Source organism: Chaetodon auriga, chromosome 20, assembly GCF_051107435.1.
Source record: "Chaetodon auriga isolate fChaAug3 chromosome 20, fChaAug3.hap1, whole genome shotgun sequence".
Classification (NCBI taxonomy): domain Eukaryota; kingdom Metazoa; phylum Chordata; class Actinopteri; order Chaetodontiformes; family Chaetodontidae; genus Chaetodon; species Chaetodon auriga.
The window spans coordinates 6,015,247-6,040,941 of record NC_135093.1 but is presented as its reverse complement, the minus strand read 5'-3'; the positions used below and the strand labels follow the sequence as shown (position 1 = coordinate 6,040,941).

The 25,695-nt window shown below is 42.9% G+C and overlaps 1 protein-coding gene across 2 annotated transcripts; it reads right to left on the bottom strand.

Moving 5' to 3' along the window:
- Positions 1-674: 674 nt before the first annotated feature.
- LOC143339306 (melanopsin-A-like) lies at positions 675-25,695 on the bottom strand. Of its 2 annotated transcripts, XM_076760476.1 has the most exons (11): positions 25,427-25,695; positions 18,834-18,970; positions 18,544-18,677; positions 14,910-15,113; positions 12,694-12,865; positions 12,112-12,273; positions 10,912-11,019; positions 9,131-9,302; positions 8,826-9,017; positions 5,911-5,982; positions 675-3,444 (listed from the first exon to the last, which is right to left on the bottom strand). In XM_076760476.1, exons 1-11 carry the CDS (start codon positions 25,547-25,549, stop codon positions 3,247-3,249), a joined length of 1,674 nt encoding a protein of 557 aa, XP_076616591.1. In that variant the 5' UTR covers positions 25,550-25,695; the 3' UTR covers positions 675-3,246. The 2 variants fall into 2 exon arrangements, with proteins under 2 accessions (XP_076616591.1, XP_076616592.1); XM_076760477.1 differs by lacking the exon at positions 5,911-5,982.

Genomic DNA, 25,695 nt, shown 5'->3' with positions numbered 1-25,695 from the left:
GTCTGTCTGCCCCCTCTCACTTATGCAAATTGAGTACCAACTCTCACCTCTGCAGGGCGCCATAGTTCTGCAGGGAGGTCTTTTCAGGTCCAACAGCCAGCAGGATAACTGTCCATGATATCTGCTCACACGCTGGACAGATATGACCTACACTAATGCCACACTGTTATCTGAGATCAGGATGTTCCAGCTGTTATCTGCTGTGCTGGATGGACCTCTTCCATTCAGGAAACAGATCCAGTGACCAATGAGAGCATCGGTCAGTCGACACTGACGGACAGATGATGCATACATCAATGTTTGTGTGTGTGAATTTAGGTGGAGTTTGTGAAACAACTGTTTTTTTAGAGGACGGATGGTGTAATGAAGGACGTTTAGTGTAGAGCTGATAGGATTTGTCCATTAATCAGTCGATGATATGAACTTAATTGGCAACATTTTAGATCATCCATCAGTAATTTTCGAGCAAAAGTTATCCTGGTTCCAGCTTTTGTATATAAGAATTTGCTGTTTTTGTATCTTTCTATAACAAAAAACTGAATACTTTGGAGTTTGGAGCCTTGCAAACTGTGATGGACGAAGGCAAAGACATGGAGACGCAGCCAGAACTCAGCATTTTAAAAACTTTTTTTATTTAGAAAAATAAATAACAACACAAAACATTTTGTACAAAGAAAACAAAATCAACATGGAACGACCACTTCATAAAACATCACTTAATTAAAGCAGAGTTTCAATTTCATATTTATAATAATAATATCACGTTAGCTTTGTCATAATGCCATAATTTCATGTCATTTTGTACATTCACTGATGGGCAGGAGGGCTAAATGAGCAACAGCGGGAACGCGTCGACCTTTGTTGCCCTTTTAATTTGACGGTTTATCATTTAACAAACATAGCAATGACCACGTGTCAGATTTAATCCGACATGAGAACAGAACGGTTATTACAATCATAGTCAACGATGCAGCAGTCTTAGAAATCTCAAAGGGAGCTGCAACGTACAGAGGTTTGGAAATGTGGCGCTTAATGAAAAGACATTAAAACGTGATGCAGTTCTGTGCATCCATCTATGAGGAGGGCAGCCATGACAATCCTGAAACCACAAGTCATTTAGCGAGCTCACCTGTAGATCTTCATAGATACTACAGCAAAGTATGGCATCAAGAGAAATGCAAAGTACAGTACTGAGTCCAGTTCTTCAGTGCGGACACACACACACACACACACACACACACACACACACACACACACTCACACTCGCTCTCACACTACAGTGTTGGCTGATGTACTGTGGTGTTGAGACCTATGTGACCTGATTTGTCTGATCTGTGGTGCTTCGTGTCACTGGATGGAAAAATCAATGAGAAAGAGCCAGAGGGGAAACAAAACTAACGTGTGCGTGTATGTGTGTCTGTTTACCCAGTTCAGAACTCACCTCATATTAAAGCTGCTTTAAAGCTTCTTTTGACCAGCAGGGGGCAGAAGGACTGAGATGAGCCATCAGTTTCTCCTTGCTAACATGCCGTGTTGGCAGACTGTCTCAGGCTGATTTGAATTTTAATTAATTTGCAGTAGCTTTGTTTTAGAGTCGGCTGGGGAGCAGCATTAGGGAGGTTGTTTTTTAAGTTTTGCATTTTTAAATAAACGCACCAGCGTTTACTGGTAGAAACAAAGCAGCGTGAGCTTCCCTGTGGAGGTCTCTTCCTCTTCACCTGTTAAATGTGGTCACTTTAGCTCTGGCTGCAAGAGTTCTGTCTGTCTTTGTGACCAAATCTGCGACAGTCATCACCTGTTATTTGTCTACTCTAACTGACATTTTGCATCATGTAGGTGCAGTTACGACGTGACTCCACTGGGCATGGATGTGTCGTGTTCTGGTTGCTGGGAGCGTTTCAGAAGCGGCACGCCTTCCCGAGCTTGTCTTCGTCAGGTGTTTGCGCTTCCACCATGGGGGAGTAGGCTACGCAGTTATTAAGTGCTTTCTTTTTTTTGTAACTGTTTTTATTGTTGATATGTGATTGGGAGTCTGCACAGGCTGTTTTATTTTGAAAACTGGTTGAATTCTCTAAAGCCATTCCTGTGTCTGACTGCTTGCCCAGTTTGATGTGCTCTGTGCTTTTGATGCTTCGGCATATTTTCAGAGCAGAGAGCCGCTGCTGGGATGCTTCTGCAATGCACTGCAGCACTTCTGGTGGAATCTCAAGCATCATCTTGGATGGGTGCGATCAGCCAGAACACAACACAGCCGTGCCCGGTGGAGTCTGCAGGTGAGCATGCACACAGTTTCATATGGTTTAAATTTTGAGAACCAAAACTGTGAGCTCTAAGCGGCTTCAATCTGCATGTAGATGCAAAGTTCGGTGTTGATTCACAGTGGGATCAGTAGTGCTACCAGGAGTCATTTTATTCAATGTTAATATAAAAACTCCTGCTAAATGCATTTTTAATGTCAGTGTGTTTAGTCTCACATCCTCAAGTACAGTAGAAAAAGGAAGAATACAAACAATAGAAAGACTTCAGGTCGGGTACTGAGAATTGGTTCTGAATTGTTAATGTTTTCATATTAAAAGATTGGTGAAAAAAGATGTTTTTATAAAGTTTGGACCTACTGCGCTTCTGTCTACATCACAAGTTGGGTATGCGTTAACGCATATAGTGTTTAAAATATGGCTCATAATTTTTTTTTTTTTTTTATGTCCACAGTCGTAGTCAAAGAATCAGCTAACCGTACTGAACAAACCTCGAGGAAAAAACGTGTTTCGAACAGCAAACATTCAACTGCTGAATGGCAATACAAAGAGATTTCACCTTGAAACTGAAAAAATAAGACAATACATTGTCATTCATGACTCTTCAACTCAGCTATGATGATAAAAATCCAATTGATGCTCAACCCTGGACAAAAAGAGCTTTTCATATTGTGTTCTTAAGGCTAATTTTGTTGCCTCCGGCTCTGAGGTAAACCATCTCCAGTCCAGCCACCAAGATATGTCGGAAAAAGTAAAACACAATCATGTGCGCAAATATGCACACATGCATTTAAATTTACTGGGCACTCACGCTGGCATACTCACACTGTGCTGTGCAAAAAAAAAAAAAGAAAAATTAAGAAGAGCATGCTCTGGTTTTGAATTAGCATTAGTAGCAAACAGCATGCTGGTACAGAAAAGTCTCATGGGGGAAATACTGAAACTCACACACACACATTACACACTGTCGTTACTCTTTTTGTCCAGCTGTTCATGGTAATGCTGTCGTCTCCAGCCTGGTGATATCAAGGGGCTCCTTGGCAACCGGGCTGTAAGTTTTGGTCAATTTCATGTTGCCATGGAAACCTGGGGGGCTGTGCAGTATGGACGGGCTGGATATAGAGGTGACAATGACGGACGAGGTCTTCCGTGCAGTCCTTGGCCCTGACTCCTCCATCACGTTCTCCAGCTGTGTAGGCAGAGGGAGGCAGAGACAGAGATGTTCAGGTGTTGAGGCTGAGACTTGGCATGTTGAATGTGAGTAGGTGGCTGAATGCTTGTGTGGAAGAAAAAAAAAAAACACATGGAGATGGAGGTTAAAGGAGAGAATGAAGTGTTGCTGGGATCTGGCTCAATGCAGCTCTCCTCCATTCAGCCTGGCAGCAAAAGACAAGAACCAGTCACAGCTGATCAAAGGCATTGATTGGGTGGATTGATGAATGGCTCTCCCAGTATTCTTGATGGGGTGTGACTGTATCACAGGGTTGACCCCTGAGATCAATGGCTATGCTCTAGAGGAGCAAAGTGCTCTAACCAAGCATGATTAAGTAGATCGTTTTGAAAGGATGAATCTGTTTAACAGCTTTGGTCTTTTTCGGCTACAATCAGTGAAAGAGTGATTGATTCTAGTAATTGTGGAATGTGCTTCTTTGCATTTTTCCCAAATTAAATGAGAAAATCAATACCACTCTTATGACTGAAGTGTGAAGCTGCTGCCAGTTAGCATAAAGACTGGAAATGGGGGGAAACAGCTAGCCTGTCACAAGCATGTCCAAAGTTGTCTGTAGATACACAGGAAGGAAGTCATTAAATAGAAATGTCACAATTATGGAATTTAACAAAATTGTGTTCTGCGTTCTGGCTTTTTTGCTTAAAAGACAAATAAGTTACATGTTAAACTGATGTAATGTGATTTATTTGTATAACAATAGATATTCTTTTTACTGTGAAACAGCTTATTCAAAGTTGGGTAATTCTTAGTACAGCATTCCTTTCATTTCTGTAGAGCGGCTGGTCAATAACGTCTGTGAGGAATCAATCAATTGTCAATTTACTCTTTTGCATTGACAGCAGGGGGCATCCAAAAGACATAACACGATTAGAAACATGGGGTGTGGGTGTGAAAAATGAACAGATAATGAAAGGCTGAAGCGCCCCGGCTTTTGATTTTCCACGAGGTTTGATTAGCACTGATGTCAGAGCAGCAGGAAGTGAATGAAATCGGACAGAACGGAAAGTACGATTGATTGGATGAACTAGAATGGGCAGGAGGGGAAAAATGGAAGGACGAGAGAGATATGCCAACCATTTGGCAGGTGGAGCTTTTTTTTATAGTGGACAAATCCCTTAACAGACAACAAAACAAAGAAGGAATTTATCTTAGTAGCGACATGTAGCTCGCATTTTAACCACATTCCAAGAAAATCTACACACAAAAAAAGCCAATTGATGCACGTTTCCATCCACTACCGTTGCGCAATTATGAGGTTGCTTACAGATGATGTAACGTCACTCTTTTGTTGTGGCGCAAACTGCAGATGGAGGGCAGGAAGTGATTTTCTCCATAGGATGCACTATAACACACAGTCAAGATGCCGATGTTTTGAAGTTACTCAAATCAATTAAACCAAGAAACCACAAGGAGCTTTTATCGAGTACCAAAAATTGTTCATAATGGTGAAAAAGGCAAGAGATTGACTGAAAAAAATGCTTAAAAAAAAAAAAAAAAAAAAAGCCTTGCTAATGGGAGGAGCTGGGTGGGCTAATGGTGGAAATGGTGTAACATTAGCTATTGTTCTAAATCTACGGTGATAGATTTAAAGTAACAGCTACAAGCAACAATCACTCACACTTGTTAAATCAGCGTTAAGGGTTTCACAGAAGACAGCTGGACGTAAGTAACGTACCCTGTCTCATTAGCAACGATCCACGTCTGTAGTGGCGTTTCACCGGACCTTTGCCGGTGGTTAACCTAGCGCTCAGAGTTTGTTGCTCGGTTAATCCACAGGACACCTTTCTCCTGTGACTTCATCTAAACTAGCCCAGTAAGAACTTTCCTCCATCTCGTCCATTGCAGTTTTCACTTCCTGCCCTCCGTCTGAATTGTACGTCACATGACTGCAAACAACCTATAGGAGCTGATGACATAATGGATATGACATAATTAAATGAGCTCAAACGATGAAAAACAATGTCAGAAACGATAGAGACGTGGCATTTCTGTTTGTTTCATGCATGTTTTTCCATTCCACATTTTATCGAATAATCAACTTTCCACCTCCACAAACCTAAAAAAGTTACTGTGCTGTTTTGAGACGCTCAATAGGATTCTGTTCCTTTGAACTCCACTGTTGTCCAAAAACTATGAATAAAATACAAAGCCAAAATGTTGCATCGACTGACAATATTCCTTCACTAAAATGTGCAAATCATTTATTCTGAAACATGTATAATTAATAACAATGACAACACTCCTCAGAGTTCTTTGGAACTTATGCACAAGCCACGCCAAGCTTTTCAACACGGACAATAGTTAGTACAATTAAAAATTATGGTTTTGTTTTTTGTTTTTTTTCATGGGATTTGTTGATTTTCATGACGCAAAACAACAGATGCCACATCCACTGCACAGAGCACGAGGCGGACGGACTCTTACAGTAGCAGGCAGATGACTGGTTGGCTGCGGGTTGATGTCCGACATGAAGATGTCTTCAGGTTCTGTCAGAGTCTGAACAGTGCGCACATAAACACAGCCATTTAGTGTTGGCTACAATCACAAGATCTTTTGTACTGTGTGAGCCTCCAGGTCACATCATAACTACATATAGAGCAACTTCAACTCGGAGACTTGGACACAGACCCTTCACATAAAGGAGCATCTCTCTTGAAAATTATGTAGTGATGTTTCTTCCCATAGTTCACAGCTTGCAAGTAACAATCACACGCGGCCTTTGCAGTGAAAACAGGGGCACCCAAACCCGCGGTGTTATAAAACTGGATTTTACAGTTTCATACGGTTTCATCTAAAGTGAGTTGGAAAGATGATAGAGGCAGCCAGGCTAGCTGTTTTCCCCAGTATCCAGTTTTTATGCTACATTAATTTAACCAGCAGCTGCATCATACAGTAGCAGTAGCTTCATATTTAGTGTAGAGACACGAGCGTGGCATCCATCTTCTCATTTAACTCTGCAGGAAAGGTAACGAGCGGATACTCCAAAAGTATCAGGTGAAGGTGAAAGTGAAAGTACTTCAGAGTTACTGTGCCTGCTCAAAAATGGGCAAAATTGCATCAAAAAATAATTTGGTAAAAATGTGTTAAACTGAAGAAAATCAAAATATGGCAAAGGTGAGACTAATCACAGTCAGTATTTCACAGTAAAGTACATTTTCACACTTTTCTTCTTTATCATTTTATAAAATGACACCGTTTACAGGAGAACAAGCAGGTAAACTGTGACTGCAGACAAAAGTAAAAGTGAATATCCTCTGCTCTGTGCAAAGATGGAGGCAGATGGAGGTCAGAGACTCCTAGACAATCATCCATCTTCAGCTGCCAAGTGCAGTACTTTGAAACACAGGGCTGCATCATGCAAGCTGCGGATTAAGACTGAAACACCCAGATTATTGGATTAGTCTTCGGACCCTCTGTAATGGAGTCCTCAGCGAACCTGACCTGCATGGCAGTATGCCTGTATGTGTGTGTGTGTGTGCGCACTTGCTTATGTGGCTTACTTGTGTTTTTTCTGTGAACTAAGATGATTACAGAGAGACGGAAATGCTCCATATATTAGAAGTCCGAACAGAATGAACTGTTGTTCTCCACTGACCCGACAGCACGATGCTTAGAAATGTTTCAAACATTCGCCGAGATGCACCGCTCACATAAAAAGAGTTCTATAGCGTTTCAATTAACAATTCACTATCAAGAAGCTATTAATGCATGTTTCCATCCTTTCCCTGCCTGTCAGCTCATGAAAGCGAGACTTCCCTGATCGGTCAAGCTAACGCTGTCCTCTTGATGTTTGACCTTCAGTCAAGAGGCTTCATCCGTTCTGCCTGACTGGTGGTGAGTCAAAATCATTTAACCTCTGTAAGGTCATTCACTCCTTGAGAGCCGCTGAGTTCACATGTGGGTCAAAAGTCCACCTGGCTGCCATGTGAGAGTCATTAGAGTCGTATGAGTCAAGGTGTGAATGGGCCTTGGATGGGATGGCAGGGTGAAAAGCTTACCATCATATCCATCAGATATTGTTTAAAGATGGGAATGACACATTTTCTGACAGTCTCTTTCGGAAGTCATTCATGCTGCTGCACAGAAATAGTTGGACAAAGAATGGAAAAAGAGCGCTTGAGAGAGAAGTTCAAAGCGTCACCTCCCGTCAGCTGGTCAATCATGGCGTGAGTGTCCGACCGTTACAGAAATGGTCTAATCTGACGTCAGAAAGGTGTGGTAGGAGGGAGGTTTTGAAGCTATTTGATCATCCATGAAGTGGTTCTGATGAAGTGGTCAGACAACAGAACAAGCAAAACTGGACCCTTAGTCAGGACGAAAGAATGCCTTTGAATTAAAGGGGAGATGTCTTCAATGCCTTCTTAATATACCACATCCTGGATGACTTACTTACAAATAAATGGTTCAGAATATGGCCTTAAATCAAAAATCCCATCAAACTGCACCAGTTTGAACTGGGATTATCATCTTTTTATTTACTTTACTTCCTTTATGATACTATAACTGAATGGTTTTGTAGATGCTGTGATTACTCAGAAGTTCTACTCATGAGGATGCTGAAGGTCCAGTGTGGAGATCCAGCTGAACACCCCTCATCTCACCCTCCCCCCCCACCATGGCCTGGTGACACCTTACACATTGTTTCTTTAAAGCATTTAGCCTAATGCCATGTGGTCATGTTAGTCCAGTCAATGGGGGTTAGTAGTGCCTTTCAGACAATCATGTAGAGGTCATGCTAGTCTGGGTGCAACTGGACTCTGCCTGGCACCTTCATTTTTGTGACTTAATAAAATAAACAAAATGTATACTAAGACCACAAACTTGCAGGTCAGAGTGTTATCCAGAACCCAAAGCAACATGGGACTAGACACTGAAACACTGGGATCACAAAATCAAACCGTACTGCCACAGGGGACCAAAGCAACATGACCTTATCAGATTACACCCTAAGGAATCCTTTTCAGCCTGGACTTTAAGAGGCCTCCTACTAACCTGACCTCACAGCGTTACTTGCCATGAGTACCAAACATAAACATGACGTCTATTGAATTTAACAGGACTCTAAAACAATATGACCTCACTTCTCAAATTTAGGTGGAGAGGATTAAGATCAGTCTTGACGTAATGCCAAAACAGAAGCAAAGCATCCCATCAAAATATCAAACTATTGTGGGAACAGTTCAGATGAGCCCCGCGTGACACTCAGTCTGACCACACTTAAAGTAATAGAGCTCGATGTGCATGACTTTAAGACTGCATGAATCTTCAGTTTAATTCATGCTGGAGCATATTAAAGTAAGCAAACAGTATGTTTAGATAAGCCAGGCACCAGCACTCACCGTGATCTGTGAGAGGAGACATATGGCTGGGTCAGTGGGGTTGTGGGCGGCAGTTCTATCAAATTCCCCCATGTTGTGACCTCTCACCTTTGACCTCTGGCTGCTATGACGCACCTGTTTGACATCACTGGACAACTGACGACTGACAGGCGTCCGAGACGAGCAGTCGTCCTCCGTGTCTGAGAAGTGGGCCTGAGACAAAACCACAGACACACGAGACTAAAATCATCAACTCGTAACTCGATGCATTTGTCGTGGGAAGTGTAAGACGGCGACATACCATATTAGATATGAGATACACTCACTGATTCGCTCTCAGACAGGGAGGAGTTGCGGGGCTTGCTGGGGCCCTTGCTCTCTGATTGGCTGGTGAGGGTTGATCGACGGGTGGACAGGAAACTGCTGCTGCTGAAACGGTCTCTGCCAGTAATGCACAGCAGTGCCCCGAGGTAGGGAATATACTTGTTGAGTGCTGACCTGAGAGAGAGAGAGAAATGCTCAAACCATAATTGAACAAACATTATATGATAGTGACGTGTGGGGGCCCCCTGACATCGCTGGATGCCGAGATAAATTAGGTCATTTTCACCTTTTAATTAGGAGTTTAAAAAAAGCAATCAAATTCTACACTAAGCACATTTCAACACATTAAAACCAGTGACCCCAGTGGCGGCATTACACAGCTCTGCGCTGCCATGAGGAGAAAATGGAGAAAAACCTCCTCAGGCAGCTGGTTTATAGTTGTGCATTAAGGGGTTGCGGCACAGCTACCGAGCCACTTAGACGCCATATAGGCAGTAAGATACAATAATCCTTTATTATTCCCACTGCAGGGTAATTTGCAGTGTTACAGCGGCAAAGGGGATAGTCTAATAATAAAAAGCATCAGCGGTGATACTTAAATAAACAACATCAGTAAAACAAGGCAATGGTTGAGTTCACATCAATACACAGAGGAAACACTCAGGTTGCAGTTCAGTGCACACTGATATCACACACGGGTGATTTGTCAGTTTTGGTGCGTATGGTCTACTGGGAGCAGCAGGAAGGAAGGACCTGTAGTTTCTCCTTCGCACACGGCGGGTGAAGACTACGTAGGCCATGATGTAGCTGTCAAAAAGGTAATTACATGTTGTATCGTATTTTATGTCTCTTAACTGTATATTGGATGTATTGTGTTCAGAACTTTCTCCACAGGGACATCAAACTGTATTCTACTCTATTCTGCAACTGTGGTCGGTCAGCTGTTTGTGTTTTTCCCTCCGACTTTCTGAGATTGTTGATAGGAAGACGACATGAAATGATGAGAAACGGTAATTCAGAACACATCTAGCAGAGCCTTTTCCATTTGTCGCTCTCCATCACAGCGCTGATGGTTGAACAGCACGAGCCACGCTGTATCACAAAATAATGAATTTTTATATAGTTACTACGAGGAATACATTGTTGTACGTGATCCGACATGATCGTGTACAATACATACATGTAGTGTTCCAGTGGTGCTACCAACGACCGAATCTGACACTGAACAATAAATCCAGTTTAATACGGTAAGACTTAACCCTTAGAGTCAAGAATAAATCTTAACAATGCATGACCTCAGAATAGCCCCTTTTCTCATAGCCAGAGAAGAAGAAAAGTACAACAATCTGCAGCTTCTTTACAGCATCCGGACTGAAAACCTTTAGCACCTTAGCACTTTGATATTTCACAGAAATGAGACGCTGATGCAGCCTGTATTAGACGAGCAGCGGAAAAGTGAAAGACAGAGTCTGAGAGCAACAGTTGCACACCTATCCTTGACAAGCGGTATGGTATCGTATGTGGCCTAGGACCTCCACTGTCTCTGCTCAGTGGCAGCAGGGTGGGCTACACCACTGCCTGCATTGTAAACCTCGTGCATTGGCAATGCTGTGCTTGATTATCGCCACACAAATAAAACAGACTAGAATTTGAGAGAGATTGAGAAGCATGATTGCGTCTCCAATAAAGACTGAGTAAATGGTAAATCCAGCCTAATGTTATTTCCACGCCATTAATTTCATCAGCTGTAAATGAAACGCCACACTTCAGACGTGCATCCTACCTGTATTTGGGATGCGTTATGGCATATATGATGGGGTTGTAGATCGCAGATGTTTTGGCGATCACAGCAGGAATGGAGTTCATATACGGAGTCAACATGTCAGCGTACCTGAGAGGCAGGAGAGAGGAGAGCAGGGACAGATGTGGGCAAGACGAAGAAAAATGAGAGAAGGAAATGAGACACATTGATGTGAGGAGGGCAGTGGTGGGTGTGTTTCCTGGTACAGAATTAATGTTGTGACACGGGAGTGGGATGTCACTCACTGGAGTCATGCTGCTGTTTGAAGATCAAACAAAGATCAAACCACAAAATGTGCACTTCAACTGAAAACTGTATTTTTATTGACTCTGCAGTAGTTGTAGCATCCAATTATTAAGCTGCCTTTCACTCCATCAGCCAACAGTCCAAATCAACAAGTCCAGTATTCCCTCTTTTAGCTCTGTTTTTAGTCTCTACCAACTCCAGAGGGAAGTCTGGCTCTTTAGCTGCTAAATGATCCACGATGTTCACCAGCGAGTCGCGAACTGTGCCTGTCTGCTGTTTGGAGCTGAGCAGGTACTGCGCAGTGCTTTTTTTTTTTTTTAAGAGCTGTCAGTAAAAACAGCCACCTGCTGCGTCTGAAAATACACTATGAGAGCTGTGAGATTGAGCCAAAACAGTAACTCGCTGTTCAAATAAGATCTGTCCAATGATCCATGTTCATGTACATATATGGTTGCTATCATGGAGTCTAGCTCTCCCAGAATCCTCGCTGCGGCTCGGATGCTTTTAGAGCGCCCTTAAACAGCAGATACTAATCTAACTGTATAACCATTTCATCTAAAAATGTGTCTGCATCAGGATTAATATCCCACCTTCCAGGCAGCCAGCGCTCTCAGTTCATGTCAGCGCAACGACCAACGTGCGGGGGCTTGGCTGAGATAACTGCAGGCACCGTAATCCTTCAAGATACATCCAGATTGAACACAAAGTAAATGTATGCCTTGACACTGGATGTTCTCTCCTGCCTCCAAAGCCCCTTCCCATTTAAACTGGAGTGATAGATGGATGACCTTTACCAGTACTGTTTTATTATCATGAACCGTAGTCCCGGATGATAAAGTGCCTCGCCGGCTTTCAGTTCCTATGGAGCTGTTTTGACATCACCGGACTGTAAAAATGTCTCTTTTGCAGGCTAAGTACACACACATACACACCTACCCAGCGAATGCAGTGAGGGCTGCACAGGAGTAAGGGGCCCAGGAGATGACAAATAGCAGGATGACGATGAGTGCGATCTTGGCCATCTTCCATTCGCTCTTCATCTTGTTGAACCTCTTTGCAGAGTCTCTGGTTCCCTCACAATTGATCTTTGTTATTGCCCTGTCGCACACATACACATAGTTATGAAGCCTTCTTTTTTTTTTTTTTGCTTTTGCTTTCAATGGAATTTGTAATTTTAGATTTTGCCATTCAAATCTTTCGTCCCTCTCGAGTGTGTTTTTCTTTTCAGTTCATCTATTTTGACAGCTAAGGTAAATGACTTAGACATATTGTTCTTCCGCACGCACACACAATTTCCTCATCAACTTCATTGCCAGCGCTGCCTGCACGGGCAGTATTAGTGTTCAGGTTGAGTGAGACATCAGTGAAAATCAATAGAAAACCCAGACACATTGTTAATCAACAAGACATCAGTGTCAACACTTGCACAGTCTGCTGTCAGACACCCATGTGTTTAGTGATGTATATGGGAGTGTGTGTTTGAAGAGGTGCACAGCGTGCGTGCGTGCATGTACCGACCGCGTTGTGTGTCGAATGGCTCTGAAGATGCAGCAGTAGCTGAAGATGATGATGGAGAGGGGGATGAAGAAGACGAAGGTGAAGAGCAGCATGGTGTAGGAGCGGACAGAAGGGGTGAACGTCATGTAGTCCCAGGAACATGACGTCATCAGACCCTCTGGGACGTAGGCACCTGTGGGAGAACACACACACACACACACACACACACACACACACACACACACACACACACATTAGTGGTTCCTATTGTTCTGCATCTGTATTGTATAACTTCCTGCTTCTTCCCTATCTGTAAGACCTTGAACTACTTGCATCTGTAATAGGAACACATCCATCCTACTGTCCTCCGGTACGCAGTCTTGATAACGATAACCTGTAGGTACAGTTGAATTTGTACCTCGTTTGACATTCCACAGTCACCTGTTTGACCACCACACTGACCAAATGACATTACCATCGTAGAGTCATGCTGTTCACACTGCTAATAAGCACCTACAGCAGCTTGCTTGACTAAAAGTGTATCATGCAAATTCATGCGGCATTTTGTTATATGTAACACCACCTGCCAAGCTGAGGCGTTAATATATGACTGTGGGACCTAAGTGGCCCATGTGCATAATCCATCAGAAAAAGCTTTTGGAGCACTCTGGTTGTTTCTGCTGTGAAAACTAACACTCGTAGTGTTTGGTATGCACACCACGGGTTCCTTCCATATTGGACTACATCTTTCATTTCACACAAAATCAACAAAGAAAACACACACACATAGAGACACCACTGTGTCTTGGCTTACACATGAAAACACAACTAACCATGCACGTACACACATAACGATTTCTAACTATCACATAGCAGCAGACTTTGGAAAACACTTCCCTTTTCTCCAGACATGGAGGGAAGCCATAAGTCACTTTTATTACATGTGTTCAGTTGTTGTAGCAGTGGGGCTCCAAACCCTCAGAGAGGTTTTTAAGTGGAAAGCAGCCACAGCAGCAGAGTCGAAGCAGGGTGGCAAAACGTGTCCAAAAGTCATATATTTTCTGTTTGAATGTACAATAAGTCTGACCTCGTACATTTGTTGTCCAGTCTCAGTTCAGTGGATGTAGAGATGGAACTAAACCCTCCTTTTTTGTAAGGAACAAAGGGAAAACCAATGCACTATAACGGACTGTCCACAAGAATGCAACACATTATAGAGACAGAGCCTATAGCTAAATGCTGTCCACAAGAAAATCCGAATAATTAATGCTGTATGTTCTTACATATGTACTGTATGTATAAATCTCAGTGTCAGGTTGAACTTTGATTCATAGCTCTTCCAAAAAGGACTTTGAGTTCATCAAAGATTCCTTTGTCCTGTGGAGTTCCCCAGGGCTCTATACTCGGTCCTTCACTGTTCTCTGCATGCGACACTATACAGACAACACTGGTAAAATCTTAAACAGCTGACACTAAATTGTACTTTCCCTTGACCTCAATGAGTGTCTAAATTATATATACAGTTGAGTGCAAATGTGTGTGCTGTTCGTAAACTAAAACCTACTGTATTTTGTTGTGCCTATTGCCATAATTTATGCCCCGTTTGGACAGACACCTTATTGTAAAAGTGCATTTTGAGAACACAGAGCTGTTCGCTGTTAGTTTCTGATAGTTCAGTACGCAGTGTCCTTGTCGTTTGTTGTTAACCCTTGGGAAATTAATTTCCATCTTTCTGGCGTCTGCCCTCTGACAGGCTTATATTAGGTAGTGCCCACCCAATTAAAGATAGTCAGGCAATCAAAATGACAAATGACAACCTGTGACCGTGACAGCAGCTTGTGTTGAATGTGATGGTAGAATGAGTAGAACAAAGTTTTAGTGGCCTAATAGATGCTGACATGTTAACACGAACATACAAAGATATTTGGGAGCACATACAACAAAGGAAAAAGAAAAGCCAGTCGGACACGACCTCATCATCGATTATTGTTGGTTAGCTGACAGGAAATCACGAGGTGATCCGGCGTCTGATGACTGATTTTACATGAAATGTGTTTGGCATGTTGACGAAAGGCAAACTCAGATCCATTCGACATAGCAGTACGACTTTCATCAGGAATCTGACACAAATAAAAACATCCAGAGAGAAGCACTAAGACAGACTCAACAAACTGAATCCTTCAGAGGAATCACACAGATCAATGATGACTCAGCTTCACCGTCTCAGTTGTACTCACTCCAGCCAAAGAAGGGGGGCAGGCTCCAGCCCATGGAGTAGACCCAGGTAACAGCCACAATGCTCATGGCTTTCCTGTGCGACATTACCCCCAGGGAGGCCAGAGGCCTGGTGATCACTACGTACCGGTCCACTGCAATCACCATTAGTGTCATCATACTGCAAATACCAAACTGCGCTCCGCAGAAGGCGTACAACTCACAACCTGTAGAGAGAGGTGAGGAGGGGGAGAGAGGGGTAGTGGAGAGGATGGACAAATGTTTACTGACTGTAGCTGTACCAGTAGGTCGTACAGGTCTTGAACAACAGCTGGGAATAATGTGGCTGATTGTGTTTCTAAACCTGCGCCTCAGATTTGTGGACTGTATGAGATTGTTTGGTGGGTAATTTCGATGGTGTTTTGTCAAGTGATCATCTAACTGCCACAGTGGATCTATTGTACTCTTTGTTAACATCGTATTACCTAGAGAACATGTGTCACACCCACGTTCCATAACTCCTTTTAAGAAAATTGTCACGGCAAGAAGTTACATGCAGCATTGAAGCAGCTATAATCGACAACATGAGAAAACAATGTGATATTGATAATCATCAAAATAACAACAACGATGATGAGGAGTCATTACTTTCTTTGACATGTTTGAATCCTGATTACTTGGCCAGCTAACAAACAGCTGATTTAATTGGACTGACTGACTCCACTCAAGCTACAGTCGAATGAGTTGTGTGATAGATGACGAGAAAGGCCGAAAAGAAAAGTCTTTTGGGGCGACACTTTGTTAACTCCTGATGATGTTGTTCATCCTCTGAATTTACATGTAGCACCACCAGTGTTAACCCATTAGCTCAACATGACTGCCCTCTGGTCAGTCCTGCTCTCGTAGGGATGAAGGAATTATAAAGGAACCGATTCACTTGTCATCCAGTTTTGTTTTGTCTTTCTGCCTTTTCGTCAGTCTTTTCTGAGCACACTTCTTGCATATAAACTTCCTCTCTAATTAAACACTGTACACAGCATATTCAGACCTCTGAGATATCAGCCAAGGCTGTTTTGAGACTTGTTAGGCATCTCCAAATTGCATTCCTTTTCACTTTTAATGTTCCGTTTGGTAAAAAAAAATCAGTTTCAATTATATCTTTTGCTTGAGCATTTTGTGTTTTATTGCAAAAAAGCCCATTTGGATTGAGTTCAGCGGAAGGGAGAAGGGGCGAAGAAGAGTTTGAGCGAGAGGAGGCGAAGGTGAAGGAGGAGGCGAAGGTGAAGGAGGAGTCAGGGTGTCAGGCAAAGACAAGTAGCAGCATTATAAAAGATGGATGGTGACTGGAGACAAATAGGGAGGAAACGGGAAGGACGGAGAAAGTGGAGCATGTAAAAACTGCATAGTAGTGATTAAAAATGTAAATATTAAATGTAGTTTTGGAATATTTAGTACATGTTGAACATACTTACTGTGTGTATAACGGTTTATAAACCTAAACTCTTATGCTGACATACTGTGCATTGCTTCATTCAGGGACTGCCACAGTGTTTCTATGGTCCATCATTATGCTGCATCAATCCATTATGTATGAAGAAATCGGATGAACACATTCATGCACGCTTGCGGATTTAAGTGCAAGCCTACATACACACACACACACACACACACACACACACACACACACACTGACACAATACACATGAAGACAATACAAACACTCCATCATCACTTTATCAGCTGCTGTCCCTTCAGGCCCTGAGTGTGTGATTACCGCCGACCTGTCACACATCCTGAAATCACAGTCCTCACATCCAAAATGTGAAATGTGTCGCCCGCGTGAAGAAACTCAAGGCAACTTGATATAAATCACAAAGCCTGTACGTTCGTCATCCTGACCGTCTGCGTGTGTTTGACAGCCCTTGTTACCTTACTGAAGCTAATAAGGTCCAGACTGAAACCCAAAGAACAGCAGCTGTTCTCCAGAGAGGAACAATAATTAAGAAGTCCTGGAGCATTTCGTCTAACAGCGAAGATCACTGCACTGTGGCCAAATCAACATACTCTACATAAGTATATGTAAAACATCTCAGACATGGAAAGGTCATTCAATAAGGTCCTACCATGAGTTTTTAGGAAGCATTAAACAGTAAGTGTGTTTCCATACACCAGCTTTTATGCACATTTTCAATTTGAACGAAAAAAAGTGGAAGCACAGAAATTTCAGTCCAGAAAAAAAAGGTGAAAGATTTTCTAAGTAAAAATGTTGGTGTACTGACAAAAACCAAAATGAGACAAAGCACAATGGAAACGGACTTAGCGAATAAATCATGGCATACATGAAGCATGCGGCTTAAATGTCACTGAAGACATGAATTGATATTGATTAGATATTGAATTCATCCTTTGGCGATAGTGAATGTCTTGTACCACATTGTTAATAACTCTCTCCCACAGTTTGACATCGAATAGAACTCATCACTCGCTAACTTGCTAACAACCCCTCCCGACAGGGAAGGGCTAGCATGAAACAGTGTCAGAATAAATGATGCCCTTATTCATTGTTGTTGCCTTTCTGTCAGTTTCATCTCTGATCTTCTATGTTATCTAAACTATATACTACAAATAATTAATTCTGTACTATATTGTTGCCTATATACTCTAACCATAACCCTAACCTTCACACTGGACCATCGCCTCTGTTAAAAATGAACAAACCACAGGCTGGGTGTTGCTGTCCTGAAAGCCACAGTGCTACTAATAAGCCCTACCATTAAAGATTTCGCAGGGAGTTTCTATGAATTCTTGTAAAACAGGATGAATAAAGACAAATAAAAGGCCGGGCGCAGTGGGCTTTTTGCTTTGTGGCTCTTGATTCGTTCTTGACCTCTCTTATGATCCACACCTCTTTCTCTCCCTGTCTTTTAAAAAGGAATGGCAGGAGGTAAAAAAGAAATGCTTTCTAAGTGGTTGAGGGGGTTGGAAGTGGTTAGGAAAAAAGAAACCACCATTGAGAGCTGAGCTCCAGATCTAACAATGATTGGCTGTCTTCATCAAGGTCAGGACAACTCCTGAAGGAAAACACAGCGCTCTGACTATCAGCGTTTGATCAGTAGAGTGTGGAGTCTCTTTTACTCTCGCTCTATATCTGTTCCCACTAGGTTGCATGCTGACATACACACTACAGCACAGCCCCCTCCCAATGCACTCATGCAAAACACACGACCGACATGCATTCGTGCTTGCTCTTTGTGATCGATGGGATTTGGATACTCTCAGAGTAAGCCTTCGGTGTCGCTTTTAAACTGAAGCAGAAAAGGGTGATGAGGGATGGCAGGTTTGTGTGTGTGTGTGTGTGTGTGTGTGTGTGTGTGTGTGTGTGTGTGTGTGCAGAATTTTAATTGAACTGTAAGGTCACACTCAAAAGGGTCGGCAAACAACACACGTCCCTGTGGAATTTGAAGTGCATGTGTGTACGCGAGCGTTAATGATGTGTATGTGTGCACATGCGTGTAAACGAGTGTATCATCAGTCTGTTCAGGTTGTCGTTGTCACTGTGCAGCGGTTTGAAATATGACACAAGTGTAAAATGTGGAGTGTGTTAGGTCGTAAAGTTGAAATGTTCATCCCTCATGTCACTCTGTGTGCACGTCTCACCTTTCTTCCCGAAGATCCATCGCTTGTGCATGCTGTTGATGAAGAAGGTGGGCGTCTGAGTAAGACACATGAGGAAGTCTGCGACTGCCAGGTTAATGATGAAGATATTGGATGGTGTCCGCAAGCTCCTGCTCCTGCACGCACGCACACACACACACACACAGTTGTTGAAATATTACCATTCATCTAATTAGAACTATGGATAAACCAGTCATCTCATTATCACATATGTTATCACAGATACATAAAAAATGTGACTGAACAAGTTCATTAAAGGATGCTTACAATACCTGCAGAAGGCATAAATGACCAAGAGGTTTCCCAGCATGCCTGTGATTCCCACGACCAGGATGACCACGCCGATGGTGTAGTGAGCGTGGTCCGGAACGTCCACCGTTGGAAACGGGTGGCTCGGAACCATGGAACCCTAGCCACAGGAAAACAGGAGGGAGCGGGTTAATTTGTGGTATTAGGATCCGTTTCTTGTTTTTATGAGAAACTTTCTTCACTGTAATACATCATAGCAAGATGTTCTTCATGTTATAATGACATATTTTGCAATTATCACTAGTTTTTAACAACATATCTCTTTTGTAATATCACACAACTTTATTGTTAGTTTCACAAAATCAACATATCTCATTAAAATAAACCTTTCTTGGTAGTATTCAGATCCTCTACTTCATGTAAAAAAAAAAAAACTAATACTACAATTCAGCCGCTTATATGCTGTTGGGTGGTTTCATCTACAGCAATGTATCTATTCTATAGGATGTTTGTAGAGTTTCTGTCCTGTGAGAAACACCTAAAGGAACAATTTAAATTCAAAAACACGTTTGGAGATACATGGTTTTCACTTTTCGCTGGACAAAAATGGTATGAAATACAACTAAAGCAGCCACACTAATATAGTAGAGTGAAAAGTATATTTGTCTCTGAAATGTAGTAGAGTTGCAGAAAATGGAAATATTCAGGTGAAGTGCCTTCATTGGGCTGAACAGTACTTGAGTACATGTTCTTATTTTCATTGTACCACTGCCTCGAAAAAACTACAATGACTGGTTTTCTACATGGTTTGATTTGTATTTTAAGCTTGGATCTGTACCAGACCATAATGACTCCAGATGTGGCTTTGGTTGGTGGGTACGCATTACTTAGTGTCAACAACTGTTAGACAAATCCCCGGAGTGAGAGAAAATCCATTTATTCTGGAGCCCAGTCCATAAACCACAAATCCATTCCATTCAAATTATAGTTTAAAAGGATATTCAGTAATATAATTAGGGTAATAATAATTGGTTTCCAATGTTAGTATGAGGTTTAAAACATCACGCTGGGACTTCAAGCAACCTACACAGAACAGAAACACCCACTCTGAGCAAGCTCTTCCCTTTTCATGAGCTGAGAGAAGATGAAAGTATCTATCTGTGCTTTATGCTCCAGTAACTGTTTTGTTTTTGAAGGTCATGAAGACACTGACGCCCATCGATCCCTGACAGCAACAAAGACATTTAACAAGGCCTCCAGCACACGAGCTTACTGTCAGTTACAGCGCCTTGTTCATCATCAGAAATGTATAAAGTCCACACAAAAGACATGCGTCCACATGAAGAGAAGCTCTCACCAGAGGCAAAGGAACAAGCTGTTACACAAAAACTGGAGTTACTTAACAATAGGGCGAGGGTTAGCCAGTGTTATGCTAAGCGACCTCTAGTGGCTGCAGTAATTATGTCAGGAGCGAAAGAGGAAGTCAGGTGACGTAGTATAAAGAGCAAGAAAGTCTGCATGAGGACGGAGGATGACTGCTGTTCATGTCCCGTGTGAAAGCTAAACTCAACACTGATCTGTTTTAACGTAACGTGCTTAAATTACATCAGATACGTAACAGTGACATACTTATTTTGACCCATGATCTTTTCCTCTATCATCATATTTCTGTCTAAAATGTATGTGCGATCAGCAGTAGGTGGCGGTTAAGTGCAATGCATCAGAAAAGAAGACGGCAAGCTCGTCAACATGGATGTAAACAATTTTAAATACTTCAAAAACCGTCTTTTGTTTAAGAGGAAGGGAAATGGATCGACACGTGGTTTGATGAGGAACACTGAACAGAAACAGAGTTTTTGTTTGTTTACGAGAAAACACCGCAAGACATCTTGAAGTTCAGTACTTGAAAAATTGCATTTTTCATCCGAAAATATCTCACACACTTTCAATTTAGTCCGGAGGAGACGCCAGTCGAACGTATAGTGACTCTGAAGGACGACGTCTGTTTACCGTTCTTCTGAAGTTTCTATGTTCTGCCTCTCTGCGAGTCCCTTTCTGAACGCAGCAAGGACACGTTTCAAGAGCTTGAAGGTGCCACGTTTGTTTCGGATTGTTAACTCCTAGACAGCTTAACCTTGAAGAGAACTTTCCCCACAGACACACAGACACACACAGACACACACACACACGCACGCACACGCACACGCACACACACCTATATACAGTAGTGGAAGAAGTACTCAGACTTTACATTAAGCAACCGTAGCAATACCACAGTGTAGAAATACGCTGCAAGCTGCAAAGTAAAAGTACAAAACTATTAGCACCAAAATAAAGTACCCATTTCAGAATAATGACTATTATTTTCACGATAAGTATTAATGTGCTAAAAAAAAAAAAAAAAACCTCCCTAAAAGCTGACTTTTTGTCAATATTGGGTTTTCAGTTCACAGGCGTGTTTAGCTTGTGAGACGCTGCTACACCTCAGAGCACACAGCTCCCTTGAGAATTCCTTCCAGAGATGGTGACACACTCCCCTGCATTCACACCTTCCTTTTGTCTTCTTTCAAGCCCACGCACACACACACACACACACGCACACACAGATGCACACGCCCACTCGCCAGGACTGCTTCCACTGAGCTAAATCTCCCTCGCCCCGGTGTTCCACTGGAACACACACGTCTCCTTTCATTAATCCTGGATGCCGTGTTTAAGCGCGCATGTGTGTGTGTGTGTGTTTGTGTGCATCTGCTGACACGCGTGTGCTTGAGTGTCTGACATCTGTCTCAGCAGTCCTACATTTCTGCGGAGTCACGAGCTCCTGTTGCTGAAAGGACGGCATCTGATTAGCAGAGAGAAAAGTCACTGTGTTACTGAAGGAGCGGGCGAGCGCAGTGAGTGAAGGTGATATGCAGATGTGGTGTGTGTGTGTGTGTGTGTGTGTGTGCATATGTGTGTGTGGAATGTAAACACACTTCCAGTCTGAAGCTGTCAGCTGTGATGTGGTGGATCACCCTCAAGGTCTCCCTCCCTCCCTGCTTCGGCTCTACCTTCCACATTCTTGCCGCTCTCCCCGCTGGATCTTTCCCAGATTCCCGATCCCTCCTAATTCCTCCTTCACGCCTGCTCCTCTGTCCCCTAACTGTGTCCATCACTCCTTTCCTTCCCCTTGCTTTCTCTCATTTCCTCTCCCTCCCTTTCTCTCCTAGCTCTAGCGGCTCAGGGCCAGATTAATGCCGATCACACGGTGAGGAGGAAGGAGAGGCGCTGTGTAAGTGAAGTCTCCTCCACTGTATGTTTGTGTGGGATTTAAAGATGGAAATGGTGGGTGGTTATATCTCTCTTTACTCTCCCCTCTGTGAGCACGTACTGAAGCTGTGGTGGCAGCGTTTCTGGGTTTCCCTTCGTCAGTGGAGAGCAAGTGATATGAATGTTCTTGGTCTTGTGGTTATCTAATGCACAGCGATTTAGACCAGGCAGAGACAAATAAGTGAAAGACAGGGTGAAGGAGGGGAGGACAAATAAACGTGCATTGAAGGAATTAAATCTGAATTAAAATGCAAGCATATGCATGTTCATGTAAGCAAAAACAGCTGTGCTCACATGTGTTTGAGCGCTTCCAAACCGATGAATTTGTATGCACATGTAACAAAATGCAGGAAATTACATCACTCTGTAACACCAAAGACTCATTCAACAGATGTGATTGAGGGGCTTCCCTCTCAACACAAAAAACACCATCATCATACTTTGAATCAGCGCGAAGGTTCATCAGAGCAGAGCAATGTGTCTTCATTAGAAACAGGCCTGTGGCCGCTCAGGTGTCAGATTACAACAGAGAGCAACAACGTGAGTCAGTGAACGCACCTTAATGAAGAGCTTTCACTTTCATATAGAAACTGTGCTGCTATAGCTGATAATTCAGTGTCAGTGAGAATCCTGCATTCTCATTGGCTGTCACGTATTGATTCATTTCTAGTAACCAGGCAGTATGACCAGACACCTCTGATGGAGGTATTTGTTAAATCTCTTTCTCTCAATTTAATTTCAATTATCTAAGGCGAAGCAGGTATTGTCGTTCCTGTTGTCCAAAATAATGTGTGCCAAGCAAATTCTAATTAAGAAGCAAAACAAAATGAGTTGAATAACAGCAGAACCAAATTAATTGCACTGAAATGATCACTTGATTCTGCATGCATGTCATATCCTCATTTAAAGCAGTATTGGAATAATCTTTTCCTTATATATGATGTTATTGATTTCCACCATATTGCCGAAAATGTACACAGATTAAAAGACGGACAGTCAGAGATTTCAACTAGTTGCTAATGGAGTCTTCATTTCATTAGTTTTAGTTTATTTACTGGCACACATTAAACCCTCAGCTTACCTTTTACCACGTTTTTGTCGTACTGAATGCTAATGTGAAAAAACCAAAAACGACTGCTACCCTTTTCTCAGTTGTCCAGAGGCTTCGCAGTATTCATGCATGCTTCGCTAACCGCACAGCTGATTATCTGCCTACTGAATCTGCCGTGCGTCAAGTCGTTAATCAGCCTATCAGTGAGTTTGCACGTAAATGTTATCTGTGACTTCAGAGGCAAAGCCATTTGTTTACCACACTCTAATCAACTGCAGATCAGAGAACATGATCACAAAGGAGCACACGCACAATCGTGTTTTAGTGTTTTTTAAGGCATGACATAGACTTACATTCATTTTCAGGAGACTAACCATAACCATGACTCGCCTAAACCTAACCCTAACCTAACCTTAACCCAAGTCTTCAACCTAAAATGTAATGCTTTGTCTTATGGGGACTTGTGTTTTGTCCTCATAGGGAAGGCAAGTCCCCACACTGTGGCTGTGTAAACAGATTTATGTCCCCACAACATGAAAACATGTCCCCACAAACACACACAATGTATCACTGTCCCCTTGCAGAGACACACAAATCCACATACAATCACATCAGCACTCACATCACTTTCGTTCCACAGACACACCCCTGCACAAACGTGTGTGTGCATACACACCTGTGCACATGAGCGTTCAGAAATTCGACCCATATTTCCTTAATTATCCAGCGATTGTAGATTTGATGGATAATTACATGAGAAAAAGCAACAAACAGTGGTAAAAGGGAAAGAGGACTCTGGAGAGAACGTTTCTAAAGGGTTTTTAAATGGAAACCACACTTATAGAAGATCCCATCTGTCTCAGCCGAAGCTCGCCTCAGGCACTGCTTCAGTATCGGCTTTCCCAGCACTCCCACCATGAAGGCCAGACCACAAAAGCTACAGAGACTGAAGCCTGCAGGACTGAACTTCAAAGTCAACGTTCACACTTGTTGAACTGCATTTAATGTAGCGGTGCACCCATGTGTTCCTCAGTATGTCTTTCAAACAGCTGCGTCTCTCAAATCAGAGGTGATGTCCGGGCTCCTGGGGCTGTACTTTCTTTTTTTTTACGCTGTTTTTTTTTTTTTTTCCATACACCACAGAGGTGGATACACTGATATGCATCTTTTTGAAAGGATTTCCCTGAAAGCAATGCGTAAACTAATCCCACTCTCAGACACAGAGGGAGACACAGGGAGATGGACTCCTGATGGATTCACGAGACTTAGTAATGAATACATTCTTCCTGCTGGTGACCACACATCTCTCAGCAGTGAAAATGTGTCAGTGAGACTGCAGAGGGGATGTGAAGGATGTCAGGACGTGATTGCACGCCTTTACATTAAAGTGTTTTAACTACAGCCAACAATCCAAATCAACACACAAATCAGATGGTTCATGTTTTTTTATGCTGCCTTGCTAAATTTGTTCTTGTGAGACAATACAGATCTGAATTGGTCTTAGCCTGCAGCTTAAATGTGGTAAATTAAGATCAGGACACAGAAGTCAGTGACAGGGTTTGTATGGAGCTGTCAGGATAAATGACCAAAATCGTCTATAAACGCTGTTTAGATCACCAGATCGCGAAAGTCACTCCTGAGAAGAGACGTGTCCTCTGACGGGAGATGAAATCCACCAACAGACCACGAATTCATGTAATTTTGAGCAATACCGTAACAGTAATTCATGAATGATATTTTTGACGCGCGCGCAGACGCGGGCACAAAAGAGCGCACGCGGAGACGACAAATACCTACAAACACTGCAGCGATTTACAGCCATTTCCTACAATAGTACAAGCTACAGAAACACAGGAGATAAGGGGATTTGCGCTCTACTCCTGCCTTCATTCAGGGCCGGTGCTGAATGAACGGAGCGCAGACGCGCAGGAGAGGATGGTGCGATTCATTCATTCACACACAGTTAACCTCTCCCTCACACACCTCCCCTCACACGGTATTCCTCAAATTTTATGAATGATCTGGTGGAGGGATGAAAGCAACCACTGCAGGCATGAACCTGACAGTTTCTTCGCTGTTGCGCCAGATGTGGGGAGTTTAGCTGCTCCGGATCGGCTCTTGCAGCGGTTACGCATAGCTGCAGCGCACGGAGCCTCTCCGGCCACACCGCGGGGTATTCCTCCAAGTACCCAAAAACAAAACAAAACAAACAAACAAAATATAAGTTTAAAAAAAATGGGGCATGATACTTACGGCTGTAGCGACTGGTGTCAGCTCCATGAGACGGTGCGGACTGATGGAGCTGATGTTCCAGGGTGCCCGGGCGGTCGGGTCCGGCGTGGGGATCCCCGGTCCAATCAGCAGCTTGGAATCCATTCCCGGTCCACGGTGGTTAATGAAAAGCGGCTGTGTGTGAGGAAGTGGACCGGAAAGGTGAAGAGTCTCTCTGAAGTGGTCTAGGAGTCCAAGTGGCCCAACATCATTGCCACCTTGCTCTCATGTCTCACTCTGACAGGGCTACT